An 18979-nucleotide genomic window follows, 5' to 3' on the forward strand; every position below is an offset into this window, starting at 1 on the left:
CTTCATCCTTCTAAACCAGCCCCATTTCAACATCTAATGTAATACCCTCTCATTATTCATATCCCAAAGCTGCTGGAGACCCAAAGGAAGACGAACTGTATGAAACAGCCATAATAGAAACAAACTGCACTTACCGTCTGGTGGATGACAAGCTTGTTCCTGATGACGACTTCTGGGGGAAAATCCCAAAGTGCTCCCTTCTGCAATCAAAAGAGGTATAGGGAGTGGGCGGAGCAGTCTGCACAGGGCTGCCCAATAAAATAGATAGTAAGTGCCCCATAAATGCTAGCTATCAGTCAGTACTGTCGTGAGTTGGTAACATCTTTTGAAAGGATATTTATTTGTAATTTCCAACCATTACTTCCATCTTGATTACTAATATAGAATTTAGAATATTGTTCAAAGGAGTTTCAATAAATTATTGAAGCTTTTTCTATTTTAGGCAGTATATGTATATTAGCCGTATCTCTTGATTTTTGTATAAAAATTAAATAATTTTCAGTCCTTAAGTTTCAGGAAATTATATATTATTTCTATATGTCCTTTTTTTTTCTCTCACACCCTAAATATTAAATACATATTTTATGTCCTTTTTTTCTCTCCCACCCTAAATATTAAATACATACATTTCCAGGTCCATTAAGTAAGTAATCTAAGTGTTGAGAGAAAAAGTGCTACTCAAAATTTTATTGAATAAAAGAGTATTATAAAGACTGTAATCTGAAACTAGATTGATTGTATCATATGTGTGGGCATTTAAATGGGGGAAAAAACAGTCACAGAAATAATCAGGAATAACTTTAAAGAGAAAGTGAAATTGAGCCTTGTTTGAAATTAAGTAGAATTTGGATTATTGGAAATGAAGGGAGAAGTTATTCTAGGAAGAAAGAGTAGAACAAACTATAGGCTTGAAAATAAGAGATAGTACCCCATTCATGAATTCACTCAGCAAAGAGTAAACCCTATTGTAAATATAAGTATGGTATGGTCTCTGCCCTTGAGCGTCTTAGAACTATATAGAGGAGAGATGACACCTGTCATCTCTGTGCCTGGAATGTATGAAGTGACCTGTATATACTAAGTGAATGAATAGAAGAAGAAAGGGAGGAGGGGGAGAAAAGGGAAGGATGATAGGAAGATGGCCTTCACTCTTTGATGAATCAGAAGTTTGAGGTAGTTTGAGAGTTCAGAGGAGGGAACATTAACTTGGGCATTTAGGACAATGAAACAGAATTCTACCCATCGGGTAGAGGCTGGCTGGAAGTGCCAGCTTGTAGATCTTGTTATCTTTTTGTGTTTGTATTGATTGCTCCACCTGGGTTTGTATCATCACCCATTTGACTCACTGTCAGTAGGGAGCCTGATTCAACTGGAGCTTATCCTTGAAGTTAATACATTCTTCTGTGCCATTCTCCCAGGTACTGGTGTTTGATTTTGGTAGTGAAGTTTACGTGTGGCACGGAAAAGAAGTTACATTGGCACAACGGAAAATAGCATTTCAGCTGGCAAAGCACTTATGGAATGGAACCTTTGACTATGAGAATTGTGACATTAACCCACTGGATCCTGGAGAATGCAATCCGCTTATTCCCAGGTACTCCTGTGAGCTCTCATGGCCCTGTAGAGCGAGCAGATTCCCTCAGGGGCCTCAGTTCTCACCCCAGTTGGCTACTGTTGCTCTTCATAGGTTTTTGTTTTCATAAATGACTGCCGTGCAGTACCATGAATATTTACAAAGGAACATTTCTTTAGCTTTTACCTAAGTAATACAGAAATACAGATGTCTTCTGGAAGATGTTTGTTATATTACATGTCTTGGAGTGAACAAATTATTTTCACCTGCAGCATTCCAGGTGCTATTGAAAGATGAATAGCAATTGTTTAAACAAATTACATGTTGATCTGAAAACTTCCCAGGGTCTGGAATTCAGCCATTAATCTAAAGGTGCAAAAGCAACACATTTCCTTCTAACTTCATACTGTCCCAGCATAGCCCTTGAATTCCAGGGTTTATCATTTATTTGGCAGTAGGTGACATTTATGCCTTCTCTCAGAAGGAGGGGGGATGATATGGAATTAAAATAATGATTGTAAAATTATTATTTTCTACAGCATACTGGACTTTTTAAAGTAATTTGGCAAATCCTAAGAATTCGCACAAACTCAAAGAAATGTGATCATAAGAAAAATAATTCTTTATGCAAAGGGATTATTTTTTTTCTTAACAACTAGAAAAAAAGAAGTGTGTGTCATAGAAATAGGTGTGCATAGGTATCACACAACTGCATTTTAATCATTTCCATTGAGCTAGTATACAAATTTCAACTTTCCTACCTAGTTTTCTGTTTTAAAATCAAGTTATTGATTTTATTATTATCAAATAGAAACTATTAAAAATTCTGTTGATATAAGGTGAAAAGTTTTCAAACCCTTTTTAATCACATTTAACCTAAAATTAGTATTGTAATAACTAGCATTTTACAGACAGAGGTGAAGGCTAAAAAGAATCTCTTACTTAGTATAATAAATGAAAAATACAATGTGTGAGCATAAAATCCATATGATGGACAATTCCTATTTAGCAGTGACATGCCCACAGATCTGGAAGCAGCTGAGGGAGTACTCAGCCCCCTGGTTTTCAACATCTCCCAGATCAGAATCAGCTGAGGAGTTTTTCTAAAAAAATGCATGTGCCAGCCCCAGCCCCAGAGATGTGTTCTCAATTCGTGTGCAGTATCAGTATGTCTTAAAAGCTTCCCAGACATTTTAAAGTGCAGCCAAGATTAAGCCTCTAGCCCTTCTTAAGAAACAAGGAGGCTGAAACCACTGAGGTGTCATGACTTAGCCCAATTGGATAGTGTGTGTCATAGGGATGGGGACAAGCACACCTGCTCCCACTCCTGTTCCCACTGTCACTCTGAGGCCTGTTCCCTCTCGTATGTGTGCAGCCTCACAACTTAAAAGACACATTTCTAAAACTGACACCAAGTGCATTTCCTGTAGGCATCTTAGCAAGTCTGCAGAGTCAAATTTATATAAAAGACAGTCATTCGGCATTTCTGGTGAAGACCACAGCCTTTCAAGAGAGTCCTGCATTTTCCATAGTTGCTGATACTTGGTTCCTTAAGTCCCCTGGGAGAATGAGGCAGCAGTATCTGCACCCTGCTTTGGTCTCCTTTGAGACAGGCAGCCTCTGTGATGTGCCTTTGGGCCAGAAGCTGTAGTCTGGTCCAAAACAGGAGCCACAGCAGGGCCCAGTGAGCACGGCCCATCGGTCTGAGGCGTCATATGCATCCTGGTCATAATTCACAACCAGTGGTTGATTTGGAAGGATGAGCAATGCCTGCACCTTCTTCTCAGGGCTGGACCCTCCACAGCATGTATTTTCTCAGATGTACAGGCATACTTCGTTTCATTGCGCTTCACAAATGTTGAGTGTTACACGTTGAAGGCAAGACCCTCCACCAGCAAAAAGCTTATGACTTGCTTTTCTGTGGTGGTCTGGAACCCAGTCCACAGTATCTCTGAGGTATGCCAGTACCTTTCTCTTGGTCACCTTTTGTTTCAAGCACAGGTTCACATTCTGAGGTACTGAGACAGGACCAGCCCTCCAGGTTGGGCTGTGCCACTTCCTTCCCTGTGTCCTTGTGCTCTCCCTGCCTACTGTCACGTCCAGGGGCCTAGAAATAAATATGCAAACCTTAACTTCATGGTATATGAAATTATGTTCAGTTTAGTAACAGAGGAGAGTTAGACTGGAGAGTTTGTCGTAACATGACTTAAAATAATAGAGTTCAGGTGAACTCCCATCTATTCCACTTTACAGAAACTTGGTGAGCAGCTGAGGTGCCTGAGGGCGGCATGAAGGAGGCCAGGAAGATATGCATGTAATTCCTGCCTCACCTGCTCCCAGCCTAATGCACAACCCCCAGGCTCTCCCGAACACGAGAATTTGCTAGGATGCAAGAAAAGTCCAGTCCTGACATGGTCCTCATTGCATCTCAACTCATAATTCTGTGGACACAAAGCTTTGCAAGGCTTCGGGCTAAAATAATAAAATGTCACTTATTTGGTAAAATAAGAAAGAACAGACCATTCTACATACTACTTATATATTCTGGGGTGTTTTTTTGTGTGTGTGTTTTTTCAATAACCACATGTATTTGTTTTAGATTCCTTTCCTTTGTTTTATCATGGCTTAACTATGGCTCTTTTCCTGTCTGCACCACCACCCACCTACCTGCAGAAAAGGACAGGGGCGGCCTGATTGGGCAATATTTGGGAGACTTACAGAACACAATGAGACTATTTTGTTCAAAGAAAAATTTCTCGATTGGACCGAACTGAAGAGACCTAATGAGAAGAACGCCAGTGAACTTGCCCAGCAGAAGGTATTCCGGGTGGCCAGGCCTCAAACCTCAGGGCTTGGTTTGGGTCCCAACAAAAGAGGCCTGAAAGCTAAAAGACTTCCCAGGATTTACTAGTAGAACAAGCAAACCAGTTTCCTACTATATTCCAACTCGAAGAGTGAAAATAGCCTTGTTTGCCCCTTTGGGTTTATGGGCGTCCCGCTCACTATGGTGGGGTAGGTATTCAGGCCTCCCCGAGTCTTTCCCATAAATGCAGCCTTTCCCTAGTGCAGTTCAGTGCCCTGGGACAGAGTGTGAAAGCTGTGCTCTTACACTGTCCGGTTAACCGTGAAGCAGCATGGAGTGCGAGACAAAACGGCTTGAAAAATAGGCAACTGATCAGACATTTTCTGTTCCCTGTAGGAAGATCCTAGGGCTGAAGTCAAGCCATACGATGTGACCCGGATGGTGCCAGTGCCCCAGACGACAGCTGGCACTGTGCTGGATGGGGTGAACGTGGGCCGTGGCTATGGCCTAGTGGAAGGGGATGACCGCAGGCACTTTGAGATTGCCAGTGTCTCAGTGGATGTCTGGCATATCCTCGAATTCGACTATAGCAGGCTCCCCAAACAGAGCATTGGGCAATTCCACGAAGGGGACGCCTATGTGGTCAAGTGGAAGTACATGGTGAGCACTGCAGGTTAGTGACTTACATTTTCTTCACGCTGAGGCAGGCCCAGCCCCCACACCGAGGCTGGGAGCCGCAGGGCTGCTGGAGCCCGACTCCCTGTGCGCCATGTCTCACGCTGGCTGCGTGGGGGCAGCGCGCCAGCATACTCATTCGCTCTGAGTACCAGTTAGTAAACCTGTAGATGAATGCCTAACAGCCCAGTACTGCTAACATCCGGGACTTTTCCTTACAGAGATGAAACTTGCACGTTGGGATTTTTCCAGGAACCTCATTCCCTCCCCTGCCCTGTCCCCAGAGGTTTTTCTAGCCAAGTAATCATTTGCCTCCAGATGACATTGGACATGTAGATGGATGCTGCTTAAATTAAAGTAGTTGAGTAAAGCATATGTGGATGATTTAGAACTGAAACCAAATGGTATAGTAACATTATAGCAAATACATGCACAAAAATGATGTATTAAAAATGAAAGAAGCTATTCTGAGGGAGGACAGTGAGTGGACTCTGGAGAAAGACTCCCTTTTTTTTGCCAAAAAGTAGCCTTATCATTGTTATGCTCAGTGTCCGTCCTCCCTACCCATTCAGCAGGGAGTTTATGTCACAACTCTGATTTTGAGATTCAACTACAGAGGAATTGATTCACCTCCTTATGATCCCCTTTGCCTCCACATGGTTTGCTGATTAAACACCTGTAGACTTAGAACCATTTGATTTCTTTCCTAATTTATCAAAAATAAAGCTTTTAATCAACTGCACAGCATTTACTGTGTGTTAGAGACTTTATAGGGAGCAAGTCAATATTTCAGACCCTGCCTTCAAGAAGTATCTATACTAATAAAAGGGTAATATGTTAATTAGAATGGATAGAGCATACATCTTACTGATGTCATTCCGGATGTCCTTCCTGACAAAGCCAGGGCCCAGGCGGCACCATCCTGGGTCCCGGGTGCCGGCCCGGGCAAAGCCGCCCAGGTCCCAGGTGCCTGTGGCTGGCCAGAGGGAGGGAAGCCCAGGTCCTAGTTGCCTGAGGCTGGCCGGAGGAGGGAAGCCTGAGTCCCAGGTACAGGGGCCAAGGCAGAGGTGGTTAGGGGCAATCAGGCAGGCAGGTGAGTGGTTAGGGGCAGGCAGGCAGGCAGGCAGGCAGGCGAGCAGTTAGAAGCCAGCGGTCCCAGATTGTGAGAGGGTGCAGGCTGAGCTGAGGGACCCTCCCCGCCCTCCCCCATGCACAAATTTCATGCACTGGGCCTCTAGTCTATATATATAAAAGCCTAAGCGACTGTTATGACTGGACAACTGACCGATAGCTGTTACGTGTACTGGTCACCAGGGGGCAGATGCTCAATGCATGAGCTGCCCCCTGGTGGTCAGTGCGCTCCCATAGTCAACCTCCCATGGTCCCGCCGGACAGCCCAGATTGGCCCCATGGGGACTGTGTGAGACGGCCCCAATCAGCCCCAATTGCCAGCCAGGCCAAGGGACCCCACCTGTGCATGAATTCATGCATGGGACCTCTAGTATGTTATAAATGACAATGAGAGAGCTCGGTCCCCTGAGATGGCAACTGCCCGCAGTGGGAAGGCGGGACAGGAGGCTGTGCAGGGTTGTGCCCAGCGCTGGGCTGCAGGTGCTGGGGCCACCCAGCACACAGGTACACACGGGGCTTTACCTTGGGCGCTAGCTGAGTGCCCAGCGAGCTCATGAGATGTGTTCTGTGCTTGTGCTCATTTTTCAGATAAGGAGCAGGACACAAAATTAAGTAACTCACCTGGAGTCACACAGCTAGGAGAGAGCGGAGCTGGGCACTGAAACCATGTTCCCTTTCATAAGGAGGCCCTGTCACTTAGAGGGAAGGTCACGGGCCCTGGAGCCATATGGCTTGGGTCTTCTCTCAGGCCCTCCATATTATCTCTGCAAGTTGGGTAAAGTTACTTTACCTCTCTGAGCCTCAGTTTTCTCACCTGGAAAATAGAGATTATAACACCCAACTCATAGAATATTATAGGCTGGTATGTATAATGTTTAGCATATGCCTTGCAGGAAATAATCATCCTTGACATTCTCAGCAGCAATGGCATAATTACTACCTTTAAAGTGAAGATGAGATAATGTCGATTTACCCAAAACAACAGCAACTCCCATGAGTCACTATGCAGAATTGGCAAATGGAAGTAATAACCTGTGCTGCTGGCTGGCCATAAAAACAATAAGAGGGAATTTAGTGGGGAAGAAACTACTCAGCTCTGGGTGTGGAACAGGGAACTTTAAGGAATAACCTTTGAAGACTAGTTCATGTTCTTAAAATACAAGGGGAACTGTTCACTTGTTTTATAAAAGGAGACGAAGGGGCTCTACAGTGTAAAATTGAGTCATTTCCTTACTTGAGCTGTTGGTTATAAAAAAAAGTAATAGCAAGTGAATGAATGAATGAAATGAGATGAAAATAAATTAACTAAATAAATGTAAGATTTTAGGTCTTCATAGACTATTTCCCTGGAGGCCCCTAAGAAATAATGATTTGAGCCAGGCAAATACTTTCTGTATTTCTTCCAAATAGACAATGTGTTCCTCTCACAGCCAGATCCAGCAGTATCTTTATGAGCAAAGTTACAGCTTTGAAGAAGTCCAGCTTCAGAGAATTAAGTTAGAGCAGGGAGCACTCAGGTTCCAGACCGTCCCTCTGAAAGCAGAAAAGCATAGACCAATGGCATTTGCAGTCACATGTGGCCCTCCTAGAAGCACTGGCCCCTTGCTGACTGCTAGTCCAGCTGCTCATCAGTCATATCCCACAAGGGCTGCACCTGCAAACAGAGCTGAACTCAGAGCTCAGGATGCTCTGGGGCATGCTCAGCAGAAAGCAGCAGTACAGTCATCTTGTTACTGGACACCGGCCACCCAGCCACAGGCACACAGAGTTCAGCTCCTTGGGGTCCACAGCAGGGAGCCCCGAAGCCTCGGTGGGTCGGTGCCCTGCCCTAGGGACCACCTCAGGAGCTGCAGGGCATGGCTCTTGCCCCCGAAGGTCAGGAAATAAGCTGCTTGAGGTACCCAGTGATGTTGGGCCAGGCCACGTGGAGCGTGATACAGGTCGGGTTCCTACAAGTAGCAATCAGTAAGGGGGTTCTGCTCTAGACCCTTGACCGTGAGAGTTCATACCTCAGTTTTCTGTTTCTCCTAAATACAACTGCTGCTAACGAACTTACTCTGGAAAGTATTTTGATGACATTAACACTTTAAATTAGGCATTTGATGGCTATAATGATTGTAGTTCAGAAGTTCTTACTAATAAAAGCTCAATATTTCCTTTGCTAAAATTAAAAATAAATAAATGAGTTAAAAATTAAGTTGTATATAGGATTACATTTGGATATGTTGAAGAAAGTTTCAAGAAAAATTAGTGAAAAATCTGTTTTATAAAACACAATTCTATTTTCGGTACAGACACTCAAGTCCATTTTAGAATGTTAGGGTGCAAGCCGTGGTTATTGAGCATGACTACTATATATTTACACAATGTACTTACGAGCTAACAAATCCCAAGATAAGCATCAACTGCTGTGACCTATTGTAAGCATATCTTTTCCCTATAATCAGGTTAACACAACTAAATTTCACTATGTTGAAGGTTGCTAATCAAAGGCAAACCTTTATTCCTATCCAAATCTGCATAAATTTCAATCAGGTGCCTTCCAACTTAATCGTGGACATTTATAACCTGTTCATTGATGGTTGCTATTTCACTTTCCCACTAAAAATACACAGGCTCGACCAGTTGAGGTGTACAGTAGGTGGCACTGAAGATAGTGCTTAGTCAAAATTCATTAAGAATTATAATCCTTTATGAACTGTTATAGAGTACTTTGCTAATGGGCCAAAAAAACAAACAAAATAAATAAATATGGCTTCTGACCTCTTAAGATCTTAAATAAGTTTTTTTCTTATCTTCAAACCTCAGGACACCTGTCATTTAGTACATGGGATTGGAGCTGAGAAAAATTAAGGTAATATAGAGCAGAGAGTACAGTTACTATCATTCATTTATAATGGGTGTTAAAACCACTGGCATCCTGAGCCCACTTACTAGGCCACTGGGCATTTTAGTAAAGAGCTTGGTGTCCTGACCTTACTCAGCCTAAAAGACTCTGCCTTCTAGGTCATCATCACTCAGGCCTCCACTTACCCACCTCTGCTGAAAGGCCTTCTTCCACAGGCAGTCCCATGAGCATGCACCCTGGCCCTGCCTGTTTTCCTCATCGCTACCACGGTCTCAAAGTATCTTGCTCATCTATTTGTTTATTAGAACAAAAGCAAAGAAGGTGTCTGTCCTGCTCATCTTTGTAGCCCCAGAATCCTAAAGAGTCCCCCTGGCACACAGTAGTTGCTCAATAAATATTTGCTGAGCAAATGAATGAGGAGCGTCTAAAGTGAGGTCTATTCCTAAACGTAGTGGTTTTGAGGTCTGAAATACTGTCCAAAACCACCACTTGGCCAATTAACCCTCTGTGACTGTTCTTCAGTGGGATCTGCCTTCTGTGGGCTGCTAATAGGTAGCGAGTGCCTGCGAGGCGCCCGACAGTAAGGATAAGCAACACTTACTAGTAATCCTGGCTGCAGCCCCGGTGACAGATATTTAAATCCCAGATTATTTGATGAAAGTGATATGTCAACGATTCATCTCTTCTATTTCTGACAGAACTTCGAGACATCAAAGTGTGTTTTTTTCCACTAGAATAGTTTTAACAGACTAAATGTTTTCCTTTGTGCTTAAAGCTGGCCCAGCTGTTGTTTTCAATAGATTATCTCTACCAGCACATCTTTTGCCAAAGAGTGGTATAATTCGGAAATTGCGCCTGCATCTTTGGGAGCTGTAGGTCCTGCTGTGGCGTCACCACTTCCTCTGTCACCTGGGAGTGTGCGCCATCTTCCTCTAGGATGGCAGGTGTTGTCTTAGGGCATCAGGATCACTTCCCTCCAGCTGAGGTTGCAGGATCCGTTAGCTGGGAGAGGTGGGTTTTCTCTTGTCCCACAGTATGGTTTCCTTTCCCTCCAGTGATGAATGGTTTCTCCTCAGCTTGGGTGCCCAAAAGCTACTTCTCTCCTGCTTTTCCTCAGAGAGCCTGAGAAGAGAGCCTTGCACTTGCCCTTCTTTTGCCTTATCAGCTGCTCACCCCGCCCTCTGCTGTTCTGTGTTTGCAGTGGGGAGCCGACAGAAGGCAGAGCACTCTGTAAGGGTGGCTGGCAGAGAGAAGTGCGTCTACTTCTTCTGGCAAGGCCGGCAGTCGACTGTGAGTGAGAAGGGCACGTCAGCTCTGATGACCGTGGAGCTGGATGAGGAGAGGGGTGCCCAGGTACGTCCTGGAGAGTGCTGCACCGGAAATGAGAGAGCTGGCCCGGCATGGGCCGCCTGGTCCCCTCAGGACCCGATTCTAATGAACAAAGACAACTCACCCAACACACTTTTAGTCCTGGTCGGGCTTCTCCACACTTCAGGCTGCGCCTCATTTTTCTCCCCCCACCACTGGGCCAGGAAGGCCCACCTGTTGTAACATGGTCTTCATCAAAATGTATCTGCAAATAGCAGATGTTAGATGTTTACAAAGCCTTGGTTTTCAGTAGTAGTAACTGTCCGTTATTAAGCTGGCTCTGGGTTTTAATGGTGAGGAAGACCAGGACAGATACGGTCTCTTTCAAGTTTGTGAGGAAAGACAGAAAATAAATAAGTCAACAAAACAACCATGTAGTTTTACATAGTAGCAAATCCACAAAATAAGGACAAAAGGCTAATAAGTGTTTTTTTTTAAAGTTTCCACCTAACTAATCATCAAGGAAATGGGAAATGGACATAATAAAATAAAAAGATGCTATTTTCTATTTCTAAACTTGGTAGAGATTTTTTAAGTCTGGATCGGCGCTGGCAAGGGCTCCGTGGGTGAGGACCTCGCATGCTTCTGCTGGGAGTGTAACTGGAAGCAGCCATCCTGAAAAACAGCTTTGGCTCAAGAACCTTAAATGTTCATAAGCTTTAATCAGTTATTCCACTTACACAAATGCACCCTAAGGAGATAGCAGAGATTAATGTAAAAACTAATGTTTCCAACATCTGCGTTCCTTAGACTAGCTCGAGTGGTTTTTCCAGACCAGGCCAGATCGCATCACCCCTGGCTCTCCACCACCCGTGGCCCACATTCTCAGCAGCCTGTCCCGTGGTCTCCCAGCACCCTCATGGGCAGCCCTGCACATCTCTCCAACCTTCCCTGTTCTTGCACAAGCCCCGACTGCTCCAGTCTTCTTGCTGCTCCTCAACGCCTCTTCCTGCCCACCCAGGGCCTGTGCACTCTTACCCCTGGATCTGGATGTAACTCTTTGCCCATATGACTCAGGTTTATGCTCTTAGCTCGTCTGATTCAGGTTTATGTTCCAATGTGCTATTTTTTTCATAGCACTTACTGCTATGTAAAACTACATGGTGGTTTTATTGACTTATTTATTATCTGTCTTTCCCCACAAGCTTGAAAGAGACCATATCTGTCCTGGTCTTCCTCCCAGTTATAGCCCAGAGCCAGGTTAACAACGGGCAGATACTACTACTACTACTACTACTACTACTACTACTAAAATCCAAGGTTTTGTAAACATTCTTTCTTAGGGTTTGGATTACCTGTGCCTCAGGTTCCATCCTTCAATACCAGTAATTAAGAGCTGGCTCTCGGTGCAGATATTTTTACATCTTGGGTGAACAGTGAACAATAGCAGGAGGAGGGAGAACGGAGGCATTTTCTCCGGAAACAGCACTACTCACTCAGCCTTCTGGATTCCTGAGATCCAATCCTCTTCTGCTGGGGACTACATTTTACTCATAGTCATTAGTGACCGTTGCTTTTTCATCTATTCGTAATAATGAGTAATTTCAACTGCCTTTTTTTTTTTTTTTTTTGAAAGGCCATGAATGAATGCCCTCAAAATCATCTTTAGAGTTTTGAGTTTTAATCTATCCGGTTGAAGCATTTCATTTTTTTATCAATCCAACAGATGGAAAATCACTTTAGGCATATAAAACACTGCCACAAAATGGCATTTAATTATGCAAAATGGGCCCTGAGGTTGACAAATTAACTCATGGTGAGAAATGCTTCCTACCTTCAGTGTCCCGACTGCCAGCCTCAATAAACACTTCCCTCTTTAAGGGAAAATGTCTTGCCAAAGTAAGCGTGAGTTGACTCAACGCTGACGTTGTTATGGTGCAGCTAACACCTGGTGGAAGACAGTGCGTCACCAGGCCAGGGGAGGCCGTGGTTGGTGGACAAAGGCTCTGATCAGACTCTTGCAAATGTTACAAAAGAGACAGTTCTTTCCCCCAGGATTACTAAGTTGGTGATTAGTCATCCTCATTGCTCAGAGGTGTACTTTGTTAAAAATGTGTTTAAATCAATCATGTTATATTTATACCACAAAATACCATTTATATATCAAAATTCATGTTTTAAAAAATACTCAATAACAGACAAACTTTAAGTGGAAAAAATTAGGGTAGAGGAAAAAATCAGGGTAGAAAGCAAACATGAAACAATAGTCATATTTTTGTTTGGAAAAAAACACATATCTGAAAAATACTTTGAAAGTAAAGTTATACACTAGATTTTTAATAGTGGTTATCTTTAGATAATAGTATTGTCATTGGCTTTTGTTCCTGTTTCTTGTATTTTTTTCACATTTTCTACAATAGGGCATATAATTTGTATGCCTTTGGAAAACCAGTGCAGGTTACTTATTTTAATGTGTTTAACTTGAAAGGTCCAGGTTCTCCAGGGAAAGGAGCCCCCCTGTTTCCTGCAGTGCTTCCAGGGGGGGATGGTGGTGCACTCCGGAAGAAGGGAAGAGGAGGAAGAAAATGCGCAAAGTGAGTCACTTTTACTGTTCAAATTAGATTCCCCCCCCATCCCCCTCCTCGAAGGTGTTTTTATAGGCGTGGGGGTTTAGAGTAAGTCTCTCTTCATATGGCCATGGCTTTACCACCGAAAGCCACCTGATGTCTGCCTCATAAAGCATCTTTACGGGGCTGTCACTCTCCCACCCCCATGGGTGGACCCAGCATCCAGCATTGTATGCTGGAGGCTGCAAGATTACTTCACCTTAAACAGAATCCTCACAGTGACTCTCTCTTTAAAAAAAAAAAAAAAAAAAAATCAGTGGATTGTCTATTATAAATTTTTATTGGTCAGCATCCGAAAAAAAAAAAAACCAACACAAAATAAACCCTTAGCTTAAGAGGTTTTTTTTATATATGCCTATTCTGTGACTTACCTAGGCATTTATAAATTTTGTAAAAATGGTATCTCTGCATCGTAAACTTTTGACAACCTATTCCTAACTCCAAAAGGAATTGTGTTCTGGGTTGGCAGTGAGATGGCCCATGGCCTCAGCCTCCACCTTCCCTTAAGTCAAAGAATGGAGTTTGCTGTTGACTGCTGAGGAGGGCCCCCAAAGGCCAGTCTCCCTGTGCAGCCTACCTCCTCACCCTGTGCCGCTGGTGCCCCCTACAGGTGAGTGGAGGCTGTACTGTGTGCGAGGAGAAGTGCCCATGGAAGGAAATTTGCTGGAAGTGGCCTGTCACTGTAGTAGCTTGAGGTCCAGGACGTCCATGGTTGTTCTCAACGTAACTAAAGCCCTCATTTACCTGTGGCATGGATGCAAAGCCCAAGCCCACACGAAGGAGGTTGGAAGGACTGCAGCAAATAAAATCAAAGAACAGTGAGTGTTGTGGGCGTGAGGGCCTCTTCTGGAAGGAGGGTTACCTGTGGGACTTGCCGCCTAAGGCCAGAAGGGTTCCCTGGATTCCTAGTGGACATCCCAGTGTGTTTACAGTGACTTCACCATTGTCAGGGTCTAACATTCCAAGTGGATCTGATGCATCTCAGCCAAAACTTTCAACCTGAGGGCTTCTCCCACTTTTTGAGGGTTTATCTGCCTCAATAAAAGGCAGAGTGAGGGGTGATGAAAAAGACCTCAACAAGTACTTTAGTTTCTTTATGGGTGTGACTCAGCTGTTGAATTATAAGCCTAAAAGTCCTGTGTTACTTAAACAGAGCAAATTTCAGATATCTTTTAGAAGTTCAGGGTTTAATTTTGTCATAACAGTGGAATGTTAAAAAGCACTTAGCTAATGAAGAGTTTGGAGTAAGATGTGCCTCTTTAGAGAACGACTGTATTTCTGCATTCTGGAAAGCAGCCCCCTAACAGAGTTATGGGATCCCTGAGGCAGTTCTCAGACAGAGCCCACCAGGTGGAGGGTTTTATTCCTCTCCCAGGCAGATACTGGCATTGACCACTTGCACAGAGAAAACATACGGTGCCATAGCATTCAGTGAGGCCCTCAGGAGGGGGCTGTCCCGGCCGGTCACCAGTCTAGAGGCAGGCTGCTGCTGGGGCTCTGCGCTTCCCAGCAGCTCATGCAGCGTGGACACTGCAACCTGACACAGAAATGCCAGTGCCCCCCAGTCATTCAGGAGACGCCCAGCGTTTCCTCAGTGAGAACTTGGAGGACCTTGTCACATCTATACAGTAAAATGAGGAGTTTCCCAGGGCCACAAGGTAAAAATCCATTCTCTGGGCATCAAAACTTGTGGGCCTGCCTTCCCTGTGACTGCTCTAAAACCCAGCACTACACGGAGAGGGCGGAGAAGAGAAGGAGGGCCAGTGGACTTTCAACAGGCAGGTGGCTGTAGGCAAGATGTTTCATCTCAAAACACCATCCTGCAGGCCAGGGAGTAGGGAGGGGTGATAAATGACATTCTGTTAGGTATTCAAAGGCATTCATGGCCCATCAGGTTCTTTACATGGACCTCTGAAAAAACAACAACAAAAGAACAAAGAACTCATTCCCTCATTCATTTAACAACAATTCTTGAGCACCTACTTGGTGCCAAGCAGAGGTTTAGGGACTAGGGACTTGCCAGTGAATAAATCCCAGCTCTGTCCCCATGAAGCTTATGTTCCCACAGGAGAAGACCAGGAATAGTAAATATATATATATTACATATAGAAATGTGTATTCTATTCATTACAAATTACATGTAATTGTACATTCCTCTCTAAGGGCCACACCAACCTCTACCCCACAGAGCATGTTTTTATTCATTTGTAAGAATTGATTTAGTTAGAAAGTAGAAGAGAGATGGCGAACTCACCTGTAGATTTAATCTTGAATAATTTTGTGCTGTCAGTACTTTCAAAGCTTAATAAAAATGATTGGTCTTCATACAGATGCCCCCTGGAAGCAGGACTGCATAGTAGCAGCAAAGTGACAATACACGAGTGTGAGGAAGGCTCCGAGCCTCTGGGATTCTGGGACGCGTTAGGAAGGAGAGATAGGAAAGCCTACGACTGCATGCTTCAAGGTAATACCACATTCTGTAGCCTCTGGCCACTCATTTATGCAATACATATTTATTGAGCTATGTACAGTGCATACAGAATTAAACCTAGGCTAGGTCCTCATGGGCCTACAACCCAACAAGGCTGAATAATTTGTATAACTAATTATAATGCCAAATAAAAATTCTGTGTCATGAAAGAGGTACAGGTGAAGGAGGTTGAGAATAAAAACTTAACAACATTACTTCTACCAGGAAAAATCACACCCAGCTCCACGGAGACACTGCATTTACATGGATCTGGAGATAGGTGAGACTTGAGAGGAAGAGGAGAGGAAAATTCCAGGAAACCAGATGAGCAATGACCGTGTGAACCTATGGAACTAGATGCGTTCAGTGTGGCCAGCTTCCAGGGTGCAGGGAAGGGGTGGAGTTTAACTTAGAGAGTGTGTCAGTTTTAAATGCAAAAATACAAAATATGTAAAGATCAAGTTAAATGCAGATTAAGATAAGAAGAAAAGCTAACAATTATTAGGCAGTTAGGATGATATAGGCACTGTAAGCACCTGATAGACCAGGGGTCCTCAAACTTTTTAAACAGGGGGCCAGTTCACTGTCCCTCAGACCGTTGGAGGGCCGGACTATAGTTTAAAAAAAAACTATGAACAAATTCCTATGCACACTGCACATATCTTATTTTGAAGTAAAAAAAAAAAACAAAAAATGGCAAAAACACCCGCATGTGGCCCCCGGGCCGTAGTTTGAGGACGCCTGTATAGACATTAACACATTTAATTCTTACTACTCAACAAACACTCTTCCATTTTTACTGATGAGGAAACTGAAGGACAGAGAAGTTAATCAACTTTCCCAAGATTGGACAAAAATGGACTGTACACATAATCCCTCTAATATACTACCTCTCAATTTTTATAAATTTTTATAGTTTTTTCATAATGAATATTGATGGAGAATGTTTGAAAATACAGAGAAGTAAAAAAGAAAATAAGACACTTATAATCATATCTCTCAAAGATAACCAGAATTCACATTTCTCTGTTATACATACTTTTTTTTTTTTTTTTTTTTTATAAAATTTGCTCTGGCCAGTGTGGCTCAGATAGTTGGAGCATCGTCTCTTACACCAAATAGTTGTGGGTTCAATTCCCAGTCAGGACGCATACCCATCCCTGGTCGGAGCACGTACCCGAGGCAGTCAATTGATGTTTCTTCTCTCTCTCATTGATGTCTCTATCTCTCTCTGTCTCTCTCTCTCAAATCAATAAAAACATTTCCTCAGGTGAGGATAAAAAAATAAAATAAAATAAATAAAATAAAATAAAATAAAATAAAATAAAATAAAATAAAATAAAATAAAATAAAATAAAATTTGGATAGCAGCCCTAGCTGGTTTGTCTCAGTGGATACAGCATTGGCCCACAAACTGAAAGGTCTCGAGTTTGATTCTGGTCAAGAGCATGTACCTCGGTTATAGGCTTGATCCCCGGCCCTAGCTGGGACACATGCTGCAGGCAGCCAAATGATGTTTCTCTCTCACATCGAAGTTTCTCTCTGCCTGTCCCTCTACCTTCCACTCTCTCTGAAAATCAATGCGAAAATGTCCTCAGGTGAGGATTAGCAAAAAAATAAAAAATTTGGATAGCATTGTACATATTGTTTGTAAGCTGGTTTCTCTCTTTAGTTTATTGTGAACAGTTTCTCAAGTTGTTAATATTTAGACTTTAATGTCTGCAGGGCATACCATGAATGTTCTCTAATATATGACATTTTCTACTTAACCTGGCTCCTAAAGTTGGAAAGTTGAGTTTTGTTTCTAATTTTTCTCTATTATATAAACATAGAGTTGTAAATAACTTTTAAAATAATGATCTGAATTCATTCCTAGTTAAGGTAAATTCCTAGATATGAAATTGCTATGTTCAACTATATCCATATCACCAAGTGTACCCACAGAACATTTGTGCCAAGGTTCATTCACCAGCGGTGTACAAAAGTGTATTTCCCAGCACAGTCACAGACACAGTACATGACCTTTCCCACCTTTGCCAACATTGATGGGGGAAATGTTATCTAAACACTGTTTTCACTCATTATTGTAAACTAGAGGCCCGGTGCACAAAATTCGTGCACGGGGGTGGGGTCTCCTCAGCCCACCCTGCACCATCTGCAATCTGGGACCCCTCAGGGGATGTCCGACTGCCAGTTTAGGCCCAATCCCCGGGATCGGGCCTAAACTGGCAGTCGGACATCCCTTTCACAATCCAAGACTGCTGGCTCCTAACTGCTCACCTGCCTGTCTGCCTGATTGCCCCTAACTGCCCCCCCTCCCCCGCCAGCCTGATCACCCCTAACCGCCTCTGCCTGCCGGCCTGATCACCCCTAACTGTCCCCCCCACGCCAGCCTGGTTGCCCCCAACTGCCGCCCCCTGCCGGACTGGTCATCCCGAACTAACCCCCCTGCTGGCCTGGTTACCCCAACTGCCCCCCCTGCCAGCCTGCTCACCCCCAACTGCCCCCCCCCCCCGCTGGCCTGGTGGCCCCCAATAACCCCCAGCCCCCCTGCCATCCTGGTTGCCCATGCAGCCTGCTGTTCAGTCATTTGGTTGTCCCTCACTAACCCCCCTGCCTGCCTAGTTGCCCCACGCAGCCTGCTGTTCAGTCATTTGGTCATCCCTCACTAACCCCCCTGCCGGCCTGGTTGCCCCACGCAGCCTGCTGTTCGGTCGTCCATCTGGTCATTTAGGTCATGACAGCCCCTGGCTTTTTATACATTAGGATTAGAAGTACTGTTAAACAATTTCTATATGAATATTCAGCCATTTGTATTTCTACTTAGATGAATGTTTTATTTTTGCACATTTTCACTGAGGTATTTACCTTTTCACTAAATTTCTTGGTGTAATAAGGATATTAAGTTTCCTTATTTTCCATTTTTTCACTTGCCTTTTCATTTTCTTTGTTGGTTTGTGGGTATTTTTGCAATGCAAAAATTATTTTTATGTTGTCAATGCATAAATCTCTTCTCCTTTGATTGCTTCTTTTGCAATTATAATTAAAAAGGCCTCTCCACCTCCAAGTGCAGATAAACCCTACCTATTTTTATACTAATTCCTTTATTATTTTGTGTTTTACATGAATTCTCTAATCCCTCTGAAATTTACTTTGGTACATATTTTGTCTTTAACTTTGTTCTCTTTTCTTTCCAAGATCCTGGAAATTTTAACTTCACACCCCGCCTGTTCATCCTCAGCAGTTCCTCTGGGGATTTCTTGGCCACAGAATTCATGTATCCTGCCCGAGCCCCCTCTGTGGTCAATTCCATGCCCTTCCTGCAGGAAGATCTGTATAGTGCACCGCAGCCAGGTATGGCCCCAGAGGGCGGGCAAAGGTCATGGGAGCAGCAGAAGATATGCCTTCCAAAAAGCCTTTCTCTTTCCCCTTTTTACTTATTAGGCAGTTTATTTGCCAAGTACTCTGCTAGAACATTTTTTTATATCATCTCATTTAATCTTCACACCTACCCCAAAAGAAAACTGGCATCCACCACATTGTA

At 43.6% G+C, this 18979-nt stretch overlaps 1 protein-coding gene across 1 annotated transcript in view; it reads left to right on the plus strand.

Moving 5' to 3' along the window:
• SVIL (supervillin) overlaps positions 1-18979 on the plus strand; it is a 108203-nt gene that overhangs the window by 83643 nt on the left and 5581 nt on the right. The window contains exons 21-29 of the mRNA XM_054716600.1: positions 70-215; positions 1419-1594; positions 4247-4391; positions 4773-5049; positions 10232-10383; positions 12827-12932; positions 13576-13783; positions 15296-15429; positions 18634-18789. Of these exons, the coding sequence (XP_054572575.1) occupies positions 70-215; positions 1419-1594; positions 4247-4391; positions 4773-5049; positions 10232-10383; positions 12827-12932; positions 13576-13783; positions 15296-15429; positions 18634-18789 (1500 nt within the window). The remainder of the gene's footprint in view (positions 1-69; positions 216-1418; positions 1595-4246; positions 4392-4772; positions 5050-10231; positions 10384-12826; positions 12933-13575; positions 13784-15295; positions 15430-18633; positions 18790-18979) is intronic.

The sequence above is a fragment of the Eptesicus fuscus genome, chromosome 5 (assembly GCF_027574615.1).
Source record: "Eptesicus fuscus isolate TK198812 chromosome 5, DD_ASM_mEF_20220401, whole genome shotgun sequence".
NCBI classification, from domain to species: domain Eukaryota; kingdom Metazoa; phylum Chordata; class Mammalia; order Chiroptera; family Vespertilionidae; genus Eptesicus; species Eptesicus fuscus.